This window comes from Bicyclus anynana, chromosome 27 (assembly GCF_947172395.1).
Source record: "Bicyclus anynana chromosome 27, ilBicAnyn1.1, whole genome shotgun sequence".
NCBI classification, from domain to species: Eukaryota; Metazoa; Arthropoda; class Insecta; order Lepidoptera; family Nymphalidae; genus Bicyclus; species Bicyclus anynana.
Window position 1 is genome coordinate 325,154 of NC_069109.1, and position 15,867 is coordinate 341,020.

The 15,867-nt window shown below is 35.1% G+C and overlaps 2 protein-coding genes and 2 long non-coding RNA genes across 8 annotated transcripts; 2 read left to right on the forward strand and 2 right to left on the reverse strand.

The window, feature by feature from the left end:
• Nucleotides 1-392: 392 nt before the first annotated feature.
• On the reverse strand, nt 393-4,767 carry LOC112048805 (zinc finger protein 300). Of its 3 annotated transcripts, XM_052890140.1 has the most exons (7): nt 3,804-4,767; nt 3,683-3,764; nt 3,231-3,414; nt 3,032-3,124; nt 2,628-2,762; nt 2,166-2,511; nt 393-1,864 (listed from the first exon to the last, which is right to left on the reverse strand). In XM_052890140.1, the coding sequence occupies exons 2-7, from the start codon at nt 3,745-3,747 to the stop codon at nt 522-524; spliced, it is 2,166 nt and encodes a 721-aa protein (XP_052746100.1). In that variant the 5' UTR covers nt 3,748-3,764; nt 3,804-4,767; the 3' UTR covers nt 393-521. The 3 variants fall into 3 exon arrangements, with proteins under 3 accessions (XP_052746100.1, XP_023942238.2, XP_052746101.1); XM_024086470.2 differs by having other exon boundaries at nt 3,240-3,414; nt 3,683-4,767; XM_052890141.1 differs by having other exon boundaries at nt 393-1,861; nt 3,683-4,767.
• Nucleotides 4,768-4,820: 53 nt separating this feature from the next.
• Nucleotides 4,821-7,313, forward strand: LOC128199669 (uncharacterized). Its single transcript, XR_008252242.1, has 2 exons — nt 4,821-5,870; nt 6,725-7,313. It is a non-coding gene; the product is annotated as an uncharacterized LOC128199669 (long non-coding RNA).
• LOC128199668 (uncharacterized) lies at nt 7,022-9,053 on the reverse strand. The gene is made up of 2 exons (XR_008252241.1): nt 8,214-9,053; nt 7,022-7,961 (listed from the first exon to the last, which is right to left on the reverse strand). It is a non-coding gene; the product is annotated as an uncharacterized LOC128199668 (long non-coding RNA).
• Nucleotides 9,054-10,462: 1,409 nt separating this feature from the next.
• Nucleotides 10,463-15,816, forward strand: LOC112048775 (zinc finger protein 271). 3 transcript variants are annotated; one of them, XM_052890143.1, is made up of 6 exons: nt 10,463-10,876; nt 11,145-11,328; nt 11,415-11,507; nt 11,775-11,909; nt 12,026-12,371; nt 13,481-15,816. In XM_052890143.1, the coding sequence occupies exons 1-6, from the start codon at nt 10,812-10,814 to the stop codon at nt 15,040-15,042; spliced, it is 2,385 nt and encodes a 794-aa protein (XP_052746103.1). In that variant the 5' UTR covers nt 10,463-10,811; the 3' UTR covers nt 15,043-15,816. The 3 variants fall into 3 exon arrangements, with proteins under 3 accessions (XP_052746103.1, XP_052746104.1, XP_052746105.1); XM_052890144.1 differs by having other exon boundaries at nt 10,464-10,876; nt 11,145-11,319; XM_052890145.1 differs by lacking the exon at nt 11,145-11,328 and having other exon boundaries at nt 10,466-10,876.
• The last annotated feature ends 51 nt before the right edge of the window (nt 15,817-15,867 follow it).

Consider the following 15,867-nt stretch of genomic DNA (forward strand, 5'->3'; position numbering starts at 1 on the left):
TTACCACCCTACCGGCAAAGACGTACCGCCAAGCGGTTTAGCGTTCAGGTACGACGTTGTGCAGAAACCGAAAAAGGTGTGGATTTTCATCCTCCTCCTAACAAGTTAGCCCGCTTCCATCTTAGACTGCATCATCACTTACCATCAGGTGAGATTGTAGTCAAGGGCTAACTTGTAAAGAATAAAAAAAAAAAAAAACGCTGTCGGTCATGATGGTCTGTATTTTGACTGTGTCGTGACGTCATGTTAACAAATTTTACCAAACGGAGCGTTTGACAAAAATACTCGTATTAGTCAGCAGTTTGTTTGACGTTTAAGAATTGTGACGTCACAAAACAGACGACAGCGTTTTAAAATTAAAAATGTTTGGAAAAATTAAAAAAAAAACATGATGATTTTTAAAACCGTAACTTTTATTAATTCATATCGATATATCTCGAACCCTTATTCCATGTACTACACCAAATTAATATTGTTTATATTAAATTAGATATGAGTCAACTATCCTATTGGATAATTTATCAGCCTGAAATTATTGTTTTCTGTAAATAATTTTTTTTTTTCATCGATGTTATTGGCTTTCTGCCAGTGTGGGTTTTTATGTGACGTAATAAATTCGATTTTCGAGCAGTATTATAATTGCATATCTCACAAGAGTAAAGCTTTTCACCAATGTGGGTTTTTATGTGTTGTGTAAACGAACTCTTGTGAGCAAATTTATAACCGCATATCTCACAACAATAAGGCTTGTCACCAGTGTGGGTTCTTTTATGTATTAATAAATAACTTTTTTTTGCACATTTATAATTGCATAAATCACAAGAATAAGGTTTTTCACCAGTGTGGGTTTTTTTATGTATTAACAAATAGCTTTTTGTAGCACATTTATAATTGCATAAACCACAAGAATAAGGCTTTTCACCAGTGTGGGTTCTTCTGTGTCTAGTTAAGTTACTTTTATGTGCACATTTATAATTGCATATCTCACAAGAATAGGGCTTTTTTCCAGTGTGTGTTCTTTTATGTATTATTAAATCAGTTTTTTGTGCACATTTATAATTGCATATCTGACAACAATAAGGCTTTTCACCAGTGTGGATTCTTTTATGTATTAACAAATAACTTTTTATTGCACATTTATAATTGCATAAATCACATGAATAAGGCTTTGTACCAGTGTACACTGTACTGTGGGTTCTTTTGTGTATTAATAACGAACTTTTTCGTGCACATTTATAAGTGCACATCTCACAAGAATAAGGCTTCACACCAGTGTGGGTACTTATGTGACTTGATAAATGATTTATTTGTGAAAACCTGCAACCGCATATCTCACAGCAATAAGGCTTTTCACCAGTGTGGATTCTTATGTGTTTAACTAAGTAGTTTTTATTTGCACATTTAAAGTTGCATGTCTCACAAGAATAAGGCTTTTCACCAGTGTGGGTTCTTTTGTGTATAACTAAGTATCTTTTAACTGCACATTTATAGTTGCAAGTCTCACAAGAATAAGGTTTTTCCACAGTGTGAATTATTTTATGTTTTAAAAATGATTGTTTATATGCAAATTTACAATTGCATATCTCACAACAATAAGGCTTCACACCATTTTGTGTTTTCCCTCCTGGATTCTCATTTAGTACAGGTTTCTTCAGAGTCTTAAAAATATCATATAACTGTACTACACAATTTGTGTATTTATTTATATCTGTGTATGTTTTGGTGCCGCTCTGAGATGATTTGTTGTCCAGTCCGCCAATGTTAGTCTCGAGGATTTGTTCACTTTTCTGGGTCACACCTGCTTCTTCAGTTGCCTGCACTTTGGTATTGTTGTTTGCCGCAAGTCTCGTGGACAGTGGAGCTACTGAAACAATACATTCTCCTTATAATTGACTCCGATCAACTTTGCGACAGCTCTACTCCTACTATCTGTGCGCCTGAACGTCGCTCCCGCAGTGTTTACCAATAATACTGAATAATCGTGCAAACATTATACAGTTACACGGCAACTAACAGTATCCTACAGAAATAAAGCTAATTATTGTAACTAGCTGATATTTCAACTAACTAAGACAGCATAAAATCATTTAATTACTTTATGCAAAATGCTTGAAAAAGCAAACAAACCAACTTGTGCATTGAATATACAAAAGTGAAGTCAATACCTGCTGTTCCTGTTGTAGCTTCATCTAGTAGCTCAGACTTCAACTGTATGATCATGTCAGAGTACTCATCATCAGATGCACAGTCACTGTTGGAATTGTCTCTCTGATTGTCATCTTCATGTACCAACTCCAAGTTATCAGCACTGGACATGGAGTCAGGACTGTTTTCATTCTTCACCACAACTGCAACATCTCCCACTACAGATTTCTCTGCTGCTGTCTGTTCCTCTCCATCAGTGTGATCTATGTACAAGTCACAGTGATCAGCTGCTAATGTGGTTTGTGTCAAATTACACTTCAATTGTTTTGTAGCATGGCTCATCAATTGTTTATGTAGTAAAGTAATCTGAAACAAGGTCAATGTTTACTCTCCAACAGAAGGTTCACATAGGGAAGGTAACGAGATGTATGTCAGGATTAAAAGTGAAAGAAATCAGTAAGTTGTCAGTACTAAGTACTCACAAACTCATGTTGTTCAACTAAGTCAGTCATCAGTGTATGGGATCTCAAGCACAAGTCTCTAAATGTACTGAAGTTAATCAATCTCTGAGCACACAGCACACAGAGTGTTTGCTTCAGGTTCCCTCCGCCACACAACTGAAACAAATGTATACAATTTGTTATTTATTGACACTCTATTGAGATCTGGGGAACTGTTCTCTTCTCTTCTCAGAAAATGTGAAATATAAAAGAAAAAAAGCAGCGTTCTGTAAAAACATTAAATACATTTACTGGGTACTTGTAAGTTTAAAGTTAACATATTAAAAAAAATTACTTTACTGGTAATTAAAGTTACATTTGAACTCAACACAATATCTCATATCACTTTACAGTTTTACAATAGTACAATGAAGTTGTCAACTCACAGACAGTCCAGTTAGCTGTTCATATGCCTCCTCCAACTTGTGTTTACTCATTAGAGACAGCTTGCTGCCAGTGTCCAGGCATATCATGCACACCTGTGAATTTACCAACAGTTACTTCTACATTACTGATTGCATGTGAGTAATGCTGCTGTAAGAATGTCTTAGCCCTTCCTCAATCTAAACACAAATAAAAACATACTAAACTGACCTGCACTGTTGAAGGAATAGCATGAGAGTGAATCTGCCTCACACTACTCTTTGTTTCATAAAAGTCGTCCTCTAGAAAGTGCTGGGAGCAGACCACAGCAGGGTCGGGCAGGTGGTGGTCTTGTGTGCCGAGGGCTCTGAGCCAAGCAGTACGGAGATTTCCTTCACTGGGTAATCTGGAAATGAGCATTCATGATATACACAACTATGTATAACTATAGCATGCCTTCTTTATTAATCATTATTTATGTTTATGCAAAACACTGGCACAAAAATTCAACACCAGGCACCCAGTACATAGTGCGTGAGACAATGTCATAGTTAGAGTAATTTGAGGTTAGCTTGTGGATTTTGCGTCAGGAAAAGTCTGGCTGACAAAGAGTTGTGAAGTTGGCTGTTACTCTGCCTGTGGCGGAAATTCATTCGATAAATAATTCTACTCACCCATGAAAAGTAATTCCATTGTCATTGTCTGAAGAATTTTCACAGAAAGGCACACAGCAATGCATTTTTGATGGTTTTTCGGTTTTTCGTCACGAATTGATATAGTTTAAACGAATTCGTTTTTTCGTCACGAATTGATAAATTGATAAAACGAAGTTGTAATTGTAAAGTATCTATTAATCACAATTCACAGAACACTATCTTCCCAAATCCCAATTTATAGTTTATACTATACAGGAAAGGAACACGTTTTAAAATTTAAAATTCAATTCAATTCTTCTTTATGGCTTTCATTTGTGCCAACTGGGCACTGTTTATCTCGCCAGTGTCGAGTAGATGGAGGAGGCACGATGGAGATTGTTCGGTGAAGGCTGACAAATTTAATTTTGAGAATCTACTAAATATTTAATATTAAATGATATTATTTTGTTAGTTCTTAACCTAAAACAACACAAATAACATATATTAATAAACAAAATATATAAACAATATTACAATTTGATCTTATTACATTCTACATATTTACATAAAAATCTACAATATGGACTAAACACAAACATTAACAAACATTTAACACTTAAAGGACGAGGGACTTTTGGGGGAAGAACGTCATAGAGAGGATGAAGAAGTCTGGGACAGTTAAAAAGGAGATGAGTGACAGTGCCTTCATCCAAACCACACTCGCAGATAGAGTTATCCCTAATCCGGAGCTTGTTTAGATGCACAGGTGTACATGAGTGACCAAGACGCAAACGGGAAATAGTTGTTAGAACCCAACGCTCAGTCATTTTTTGAAAGAAAAACCAGGGACGTCTTGGTATATTTGGCTGGATAGATGAATAATGTTTGCCTTTCACCAATTTTGATTCATTCCAGAAGGACTCCCAGGATCTATCCAGATAAGTTTTTGCCAGGGCAGTCAAGTCTTGTGAAGAATTTTCAAAATGTTCAAGGGAGCCAGTTAGCACAGCAGCTTTTGCACATGAATCAACAGTCTCATTTCCAGGGATTCCGGAGTGACTTGGGATCCAAACAAGCAAGATGGATAATCCTCTTTGATAACTTAAAATTTAAAATAATCCTCAACTGACAAGACAGACAGTTGGTTGACATGACAGCAAAGCAAATAGTTTAGCCCACAGATCACTTTAGCCGTTTGTGTTGACAGTGACACCGCTCTTTGGGCACAGTATTACTAAAAATTGCCAGTGAGTGGCTAGGGTGGGCCACTCACTGGCAATTTTTAGTTAGCCGACTATCGAACAACTAAGGGGCCTAATTGTCTAACGGACTTCATTGATCGTAAAGTTCATACGATCGGCTACGATCAACGATCAATCGTAACTTTACATTGGTATTGTCTAATTTAGTTCATTATATGAAGACCGGATGGTGAACGATGAACTGAAATCATTCATGAAGATTGCGTATTGTTTATGCAAAACGATAGTGAAACTATCGTTAATAATATTATCAAATTTAAGTCAAACTCCATAATAATGCATATATTTTAACAAAGTTTTATGTCTTTTGTTTAAAACATTAAAGAAGCATTAAATTTCACGACAAATATCTACTATTGAAGACAATAGCGTGAGAAAATGGTACATGCAACTCAAGTAACAAAACGCAATTAACGAATTTAACCAAGGGCTATTTGGACTATTTGGTAATCTCTCTGTTGTCTGTGTAGGCTAGTGTCAAAATAACGGGGTATCCTATTAGTCTGTGGTGAAACATAGCATATTAATAACCTGTGGATTAGAAATTTAAATTTTATAAACAAAACAAAATTTTTATTTTTCAGGTTTTAAAGAGAATTTAGAAATTGAGCAAAGTTTTACTAAATTATAGTGATCTTAGGAGCAAAGTTTACTTCGTTTGTGTTATTGTTAATCAAAAATATAAAAGTAAACAAAAAAGAAAAACTACCTCTATCTAATTTTGTCGATGTCCATTTCTTAAGAAGTTTCTCATTAAAACAACCCTTAACTCAGGCAAGGCAGGGCTAAGGTGGTTAGCGTAACTACAAGTGGTTAACTTACAGTTAGCCAACTGAAGAACAATCAACAATGCCCGATTAATAAGTGATCGCGCTGCTTGTCTACTACATGTCCCTGCACTAGTTATAGCAGTAATTTCTTTGTTTGGAAGTATTTAGCACATCCGGGCTGCGCAAAAGGAGAGAGTGGGCATTTCCTCTGTCTCTTAGAAAAGTCCGCATGTTATTTTTATCCCAGTGTTAATCTCTAAGTCTCGTATGAATCGGCACTAATATACATAGGTTTACCTAAGTGTGTGATTAGTGACTTCACAAACAGACTTATTATTAAAGGATTTGAACAGTTCTCTAGCTCTTTAGGGTGTTTTATTCCTTCACCAGCCAACAACAGTGTCATAATTACAATGGGTTCGCAGAGTTAGTTTATCTAGGCATTTAGATATACCATTCAAAATCCTGCAAAGCAAAATGTTACTGTTATATTTTATTTTTTATTCTTTACAATTTAAACTGAAAATCCACAACCCTTTCAGTTGCTACACGTCATCACACCGGAATGCTAAATTGCTTGGCCGTAAGTCTCAATTGGTCCAGCCGGGGATCAAACACAGGACCTTCGGAACATTAATTATCATTAACATCTGATAGTGGTATATTAACATCATAACTACCAATCCACATTGGAGCAGGTTTTTTTTTTATTCTTTACAAGTTAGCCCTTGACTACAATCTCACCTGATGGTAAGTGATGATGTAATCTATGATGGTAACGGGCTAACTTGTTAGGAGTAGTAAGACAATCCACACCCCTTTTGGTTTCTACATGGCATTGTACCGGAATGCTAAATCGTTTAGTGGTAGGTCTTTGCCAGTAAGGTGGTAACTGGCCGAAGCCTCCCACCAGCCAGACCTAGACCAATTGAGAAAACCTCAATCGGCCCAGCCAGGGATCAAACCCAGGACACCACTGCTAATGTTTTCCTCGCAAAGATTCTATCTAACTTTTGGTATGTAAGATTAATTTTTTTTTTTAATTTCAGACTAAATTGATTATTATGAACAGACCATTATGATGAACCACTGATATTGACTCAGAGACATGAAGATGAGTGCTTTGACAACAAGACTGACTAGCTGAGCCAGCTTAAGAATTATGTGGTGTGTGTGTGTGTGTAATCCCAGGAGCTGTCTATGTCAGCCATCCATCTATATTCTTACTCATTTTTGTTAATTATAAAATAAATTTGATTATTTAGTGTGTAACTTCATTGTACCTATCCTGCTAGCTGTTAGAAAGATAGCATCTGTAATAATTTATTTACGGTAAAACATATTTAAAAATAAACATGCTTTAACATTTAAGTATGGCCAATATGTTGTCAAGTACAGTGGGCAGGGCTGAATCCATGATTGATGACTGATCCATGATGATGACTCGTTTTTCTGATTTAAGAAAATATACTAATCATCAAAACAGTGTCTGCAAGTACTGTACAGGCTGACTGTTTGGATGAGAAGTATATAGTTGATTATTTTTAATCTTTGTGGTTTCAGGGTTTAAAAAATGTCTAACTGAAAGTCTATGTTTACTGTATTTATTATTATTATAATAAATAAACTTAAAAAATCTTTTTTTTATAAACTTCCAACCCCTATTTCACCCTCAGAGGTGTCATTTTCATAATTCTTAGAATACTAGTAGTCAAGATACTGTAATAAAAAGATACAGTTTGTGAGATTGTAGGGGTAAACACTGGACCTACTGAACCAATGTTGAAGATTATTTTACCAATAAAAATCCACATTTGAGTATTATAGGCCATGTATTCCTTCCCACGGGAACAGGAATTATGTGGGTGAAACTGCAGGGGGTGAACATACACAGGTATTATAAATGTATTTTTTACAACTACACTTTTTTGAATAATTTATTTAATTATTGTAATGGTAAAAAAAAATATTAATAGTAAAATGTTAAACTAGAAGCTTTAGTTTTGGAAAAGACTACAAAAAACAAACTCAGCGAAGTAAGTATTCTTTTATTTTCAAATATCAAAGACCAAATCAAATATCATCAGCATTTCACAATCTATGCAAATATTTTGATAATAAACACACATTTATGATTTGACCAGATAACAGGGTCATCAGTACAATGTCCTATCAGCTAAAAGCCTTTGCCATCTTTTCTTCAGCACACCAATATGTTATTCCACTGTATTGCAGGTGCTTTTTGCAATATTGGAGTCTGCAGTTATAGGGCATATTCCAAATATCCTGTAAAGCAAAATTGTTAATATTGAGCATATTATAAAATACACACATCAACATTTAGTCTCAATGTAAGTGTAGTTTGTGTACTAAGATAATATAGCAGACAGACAAGCTTCGCTTTGACTCATTCCCTATTCCTATCCTATTCTACTCCCACCCATTGGCTTATCTACTATTATTTCCTATTCCTATTCGGTAGCTCAGAATCCTAGGATAGCTAGGGTGGGCATGCACCAATGGAAAATGTAAATGTACCTATGAGCGATGACGAAAGAGTTCGTTCGCCATAATCATAATTTTAAAAATGAAATTCGATTCCTTTTTGCTTAATAACCAGCAAACTTAACTAAACCACACACATAAGCCCTGGAACACATATCCCAACACACTGGATACAACAACATGCAAGATGTCGCAGAAATCTAAAACATGGTATGGTATTAAATATCGTAGGTATTGAGTTTATGTCGCTCTATGGACTTATCGTCTCTTTCTCTGGTACGTCCAAAGAAAGTGTGTGTAAGAAGACATTGGATGCTGGAAGAAAGATGCTGTTTGATCCCCAGTTCTTGGAGGAGTGAGACTGTGTCCAGGATATTCAAGCATTCTTCTTCAACATATTTCTAGAGCGTGTATATTCTTTTTCTCACTTTCTCTCAGAGTCCAAGTCTCAGCATCCTATATAAATCGATTAATAGCACTCAATTAACTTCATTGTTTTGACTTTATAGGTTCATTGCAAAGAATATATTATTTATTACTCTTTTTAACAGAGTTCATTGTTTACAAACAAAACACTTCGCAAAGTTTCGTCCTAAAAATGCTAACTGTGGACGGGGAGACTGAATTGAGAGATTTAGAATGGAAAAAAATATTAATTTTAGATATTTAACAAAATATAAATTATTATTTTGGAATTTTGGACATCCACAATTTGTCCGTTTTACGATCAAAGGTGACTCAAGACCCATCGTAAGTTTTTGACATAAGCCATGAACATAAAACTTTACACAATTCGAAGACAATCGCAAATAACTGTCAAATCTTAACAAATCATTCACTCTTCGTATAAAAATAACGATCTAATCGTAATGAACTAACTATGCCCAACCGATGGCTTTCCATTGGCTTACACAATCCGAAATAGCCGTTTGACAAGTAAAAACGTACGATTTCAACTGTCAAATTCAATCGTTTGCGTTAGACAATTAGGCCCAAGTTTCCAACGCTTACAACTAAGTTGCGCAACTTTTTAATTTGTATATAGGTAGTGGTATCAAAAGTTGACCGGACCCCAATAGATAAACGTAGGTAATATTACTTCAATACAATAAATATAAATATACTTAAACAATACACATCACTATCTAGCCCCAAAGTAAGCATACAGAGCAGCTTGTGTTATGGGTACTAAGATAGTTGATATTATAATATTCATATACATTTATATACTACATATAAATACTTATACAATGTATAAATAGACAGACACTGGAAAAAACCCATGTTCGTCACACGAATATTTTCCAGTTGTGGGAATCGAACCCACGGCCGTGGATGTAGAAACCAGGGTCACTACCCACTGCGCCACGCGGCCGTCAAATACAATCTTGATATATGTGGTTTTGATTATTTTCATAACCTGTAGGTACTTTTTTTTTTCTTTTGTATATTTTTATTGTTCAAGTAATGGATCAAGTAATGGATTCAATATTGCAAGTTAGATCTAATGGCTACTAAATGGCGTTCAACTAATGGTTTTTATATTTATAATTTTGTTTTGAGAAACCACAACAAAACCGCTAAAATTAATTAAAATACATTTATAAAATTATTTAATTACCAAAAGTTGTATAGATGACTATAGTGTTATTCTTTGTTTTTTTAGGTTTCATTTTAGTATAAAAAACTTACGCTGTTCAACTTTTGAATTAAATACCCAAATCTGAGATCAGAAGTATATTAGAATAAACTAGCGGAAGACCGCGACTTCAATCGCGTGAATTTTGTTTATTACCATTTCACGGCTAAACTGCTAAACCGCTTCGCTGCTAATCGCTTGGCGGTATGTCTTTGCCGGTAGGGTGGTAACTAGCTACGACCGAAACCCAACCAGACCCACTACCCCACACCAGACCGGGACCAATTACGATTTGGCCTTGTAAACCAGGACCAGGCCTTGTAGGCCAGGATCTTCGTCTTGTGAATCCGTCGCACATACGTCTGCGCCACGAAGGCCATCAAAAATTTTTCATGGTATTATTTTTTAACTTGTAAGCAGATAAAAACTAAATTTGTACTTTTTATTAGCTTTTTCGGTTAATAATCATAGGGATTATAGGCTAGTATATAAAAGATAAAATTATTTTATATATGGAAATAATTAGTAAACTCAATAAACGTCATTGTCATGAAATATTTTTTTTTATGCATTCAAAATTGACTAAAACGCTTAAACGTTTACTTTTGGTGCCACTACCCTAATCGAATGTGAATCCCTACTCTGATACGATCGGCGTCTAATTTATTTTTTATTAGTTGCGACGATTTACTTGCTGTAGATGTGCGGGCTGTCGTAGATCGCTATTTGTAATCTTTGATCGCTATATGATATTGATAATGATCATAATGATTAATCTGTGGCAGTGAGGATTTTCAGAAATACAGAAATAAAACTTTGTAAAAAAGTTAACTTGCAGTGAGGATTTTCATAGAATAATAAACTTTGTGAAAATTGAAATCAATTTAGAAAGTCTTGTATCTTACATAAACTTATAGTTTATAAATATAGTGTGACCAAAGACCCGTGTCAGTTGAGGACTATTGTATTCAAGACGAAAAACTACACCAAAAATGCATTGCTGCGTGCCTTTCTGTGAAAATACTTCAGACAATGACAATGGAATTACTTTTCATGGGTGAGTAGAATTATTTATCGAATGAATTTCGGCCACAGGCAGAGTAACAGCCAACTTCACAACTCTTTGTGACTTTTCCTTTCGACTTTTCCTGACGATCCACGAAAAACGAAAATCCACAAGCTAACCTCAAATTACTTTTCTCACGCACTGTGTACTGGGTGCCTGGCGTTGAATTTTTGTCTCAGTTTTTTGCATAAACATAAATAATAAAGAAGGCATGCTATAGTTATACATAGTTGTGTATATCATGAATGCTCATTTCCAGATTACCCAGTGAAGGAAATCTCCGTACTGCTTGGCTCAGAGCCCTCGGCACACAAGACCACCACCTGCCCGACCCTGCTGTGGTCTGCTCCCAGCACTTTATAGAGGACGACTTTTATGAAACAATGAGTAGTGTGAGGCAGATTCACTCTCATGCTATTCCTTCAACAGTGCAGGTCAGTTTAGTATGTTTTTATTTGTGTTTAGATCAAGGAAGGACTAAGACATTCTTACAGCAGTAATGTAGAAGTAACTGTTGGTATATTCACAGGTGTGCATGATATGCCTGGACACTGACAGCAAGCTGTCTCTAATGAGTAAACACAAGTTGGAGGAGGCATATGAACAGCTAACTGGACTGTCTGTGAGTTGACAACTTCATTGTACTATTGTAAAACTGTAAAGTGATATGAGATATTGTGTTGAGTTCAAATGTAACTTTAATTACCAGTAAAGTAATTTTTTTAATATGTTAACTTTAAACTTACAAGTACCCAGTAAATGTATTTAATGTTTTTACAAAACGCTGCTTTTTTCTTTTATATTTCACATTTTCTGAGAAGAGAAGAGAACAGTTTCCCAGATCTCAATAGAGTGTCAATAAATAACAAATTGTAAACATTTGTTTCAGTTGTGTGGCGGAGGGAACCTGAAGCAAACACTCTGTGTGCTGTGTGCTCAGAGATTGATTAACTTCAGTACATTTAGAGACTTGTGCTTGAGATCCCATACACTGATGACTGACTTAGTTGAACAACATGAGTTTGTGAGTACTTAGTACTGACAACTTACTGATTTCTTTCACTTTTAATCCTGACATACATCTCGTTACCTTCCCTATATGAGCCTTCTGTTGGAGAGTAAACATTGACCTTGTTTCAGATTACTTTACTACATAAACAATTGATGAGCCATGCTACAAAACAATTGAAGTTTAATTTGACACAAACCACATTAGCAGCTGATCACTGTGACTTGTACATAGATCACACTGATGGAGAGGAACAGACAGCAGCAGAGGAATCTGTAGTGGGAGATGTTGCAGTTGTGGTGAAGAATCAAAACAGTCCTGACTCCATGTCCAGTGCTGATAACTTGGAGTTGGTACATGAAGATGACAATCAGAGAGACAATTCCAACAGTGACTGTGCATCTGATGATGAGTACTCTGACATGATCATACAGTTGAAGTCTGAGCTACTAGATGAAGCTACAACGGTAACAGCAGGTATTGACTTCACTTTTGTACATTCAATGCACAAGTTGGTTTGTTTGCTTTTTCAAGCATTTTGCATAAAGTAATAAAATGATTTCATGCGGTTGCTGATTGGACTTTAAAAAATGCATAAAAAATCTATAAATTAAATAAATGTTATCTGGTGGGAGGTTTTGGCCGTGGCTAGTTACCACCCTACCGACAAAGCTGTACTCTAACTTTTTCAGTTGTGTGCATTTTAAGAAATTAAATATCACGTGTCTCAAAACGGTGAAGGAAAAACATCGTGAGGAAACCTGCATACCTAAGAATTTTCATAATAGGGATGATGACGGTTTTTTAAATTGTATATAAATTAAGAGTATACTAATAGTAAAGCAATTTTGTAAAAGTAACAGGGTATCTGCGATCATTACTTTCGGAGCTACAGGGATTTAAAGGGTCAGATTTGCGGAGCTGCCGGGAATCCTTGAAAAACGCCCCATACAAAATGGCACAATTTAGTGACGCCATTGGCTCGCTGATCATTAGCTTTATATGGGCTTTCAAGAAGCTAAAATTGTATGAATTTTCAATTTAATAGATTTTGAAATTTTATAATCTTATTTATTTTGCAAATATCCAGACAATCTTTGCTTTTAGGTATAAATTAGTTAACATTGACCCTATTTACCCGAATGTATCATAAAAATCAATATATTCAAACCTAGTCATCATCCCCATTCTCTGCGTGTGTGAAGTCTGCCAATATTACCTCTTTGTATTATTAGTATAGATATTTCTGAGTTATACATTTTTCAAATGACCCTAATCTTGAATTATTCAGTATAAAGTTACTTACTTACAAGTACTGTACATCATACAAACATCAGGTGAAATATATATTTTAAGAGTACAAAATATCAGCTAGCGCGTCGTCCTATTACATTTACAATAATTAGCTTTATTTCCGGCCTCGACAGTAATGTACTGTTACGTGTTGTGTAACTGTATAATGTTTGCACGATTATTCAGTATTATTGGTAAATATTGCGGGAGCGACGTTCAGGCGCACAGATAGTAGGAGTAGAGCTGTCGCAAAGTCTGTCGGAGTCAATTATAAGGAGAATGTATTGTTTCAGTCGCTCCACTGTCCGCGAGACTTGCGGCAAACAACGATACCAAAGTGCAGGCCACTGAAGAAGCAGGTGTGACCCAGAAAAGCGAACAAATCCTCGAGACTAACATTGGCGGACTGGACAACAAACCATCTCAGAGCGGCACCAAAATATACACAGATATAAATAGATATACAAATTGTGTAGTACAGTTATATGATATTTTCAAGATACCTAAGAAACCTGTACTACATGACAATCCACGTGTGAAAACTCACACTGGCGCGAAACTTTATTGTTGTGAAACATGCAACTATAAATGTGCAGCAAAAAGTAAATTAGTAATACATATAAGAACCCATACTGGTGAAAAGCCTTATTCGTGTAAGATATGCCATTATAAAGGTGTAGTGAAACATCATTTAGTTCGTCACTTAAGAACCCACACAGGTGAAAAGCCTTATTCCTGTGAGGTGTGCAATTATAAATGTGCACAAAAAAGTGACTTGAAAATACATAAACGAATCCACACTGGTGAAAAGCCTTATTCTTGTGAAATATGCTTTTATAAATGTGCACAAAAAAGTTCATTATTAATGCACAAACAAATCCACACTGGTGAAAAGCCTTATTCTTGTGAGATATGTAATTATAAATGTACACATAAAAGTTCATTATTAATTCACACTAGAACCCACACTGGAGAAAAGCCTTATTCTTGCGAGGTATGCAATTATAAAGCTACAATGAAATCTCATTTAGTAGATCACTTAAGAACTCACACTGGAGAAAAGCCTTATTCTTGCGAGATATGCAATTATAAAGCTGTAGCGAAACATAATTTAGTTCGTCACTTAAGAACCCACACTGGTGAAAAACCTTATCCCTGTGAGCTGTGCAATTATAAATGTGCACAAAAAAGTGACTTGAAAATACATAAAAGAATACATACTGGTGAAAAGCCTTATTCTTGTGAAATATGCTTGTATAAATGTGCACAAAAAAGTTCATTATTAATGCACAAACGAATCCACACTGATGAAAAGCCTTATTCTTGTGACATATGCTCTTATAAATGTGCACAAAAAAGTGCTTTATTAAAACACAAACAAAGTAAACATCAACATAAATTAAGAACCCACACTGATAAAAAGCCTTATTGTTGTGAAATATGCAATTTTAAATGTGCACGTAAAAGTTGGTTACTATCACATAAAAGAACCCACACTGGTGAAAAGCCTTATTCTTGTGAGATATGCAATTATAAATGTGCACGTAAAAGTGGCTTGAAAATACATAATAGAAGACATACTGGTGAAAAGCCTTATTCTTGTGAAATATGCTTTTATAAATGTACTCAAAAAAGTTCATTATTATGTCACATTAGAACCCACACTGGAGAAAAACCTTATTCTTGCGAGGTATGCAATTATAAAGCTACAACGAAATCTCATTTAGTAGATCACTTAAGAACTCACACTGGAGAAAAGCCTTATTCTTGTGAGATTTGCAATTATAAATGTGCACGTAAAAGTGGCTTGAAAATACATAATAGAAGACATACTGGTGAAAAGCCTTATTCTTAAGAAATATGCTTTTATAAATGTACTCAAAAAAGTTCATTATTATGTCACATTAGAACCCACACTGGAGAAAAGCCTTATTCTTGCGAGGTATGCAATTATAAAGCTACAACGAAATCTCATTTAGTAGATCACTTAAGAACTCACACTGGAGAAAAGCCTTATTCTTGAGATATGCAATTATAAATGTGCACAAAAAAGTGCATTATTAAGTCACATTAGAACCCATACTGGAGAAAAGCCTTATTCTTGCGAGATATGTAATTATAAATGTATACAAAAAAATTCATTAACAAAGCACATAAGAACCCACACTGGTGCAAAGCCTTAGCGCTCGTGTACGATGCCGCCACAGCACCGCTACGCTGTGTATGATGATATATCCAATTTTGAAGAACCTCTGACAGTCATTAACTGTCCTTTAACTAAAAAAACTCATACGAGCAAACAGAACAAATACTCCAAATTCTAAGATACGATTTCTTACCGATATACATATAGAGGTGTATCAAAGGCTGACTGCTATGTAACTAGCCCAGTGGATATGACCTCTGCCTCCGATTCCGGAAGGCGTGGGTTCGAATCCGGTCCGGGACATGCACCACTAACTTTTCAGTTGTGTGCATTTTAACTAGTTCGGATAGGTGCACTCACAAAATTTACCGTAATTATAATATTTTTTATTGTATTTATACTTTTTTTATACCTTTGTTTGTGTTTGCCAAATAAAAATCTTTCTTCTTTTCTTCTCTTAATTAAAAAAAATGCGGGTTCCAATATTTTTTTATTTTATGTTTTAAGCCTTATATTTTGTTCTTTTAAGATAAA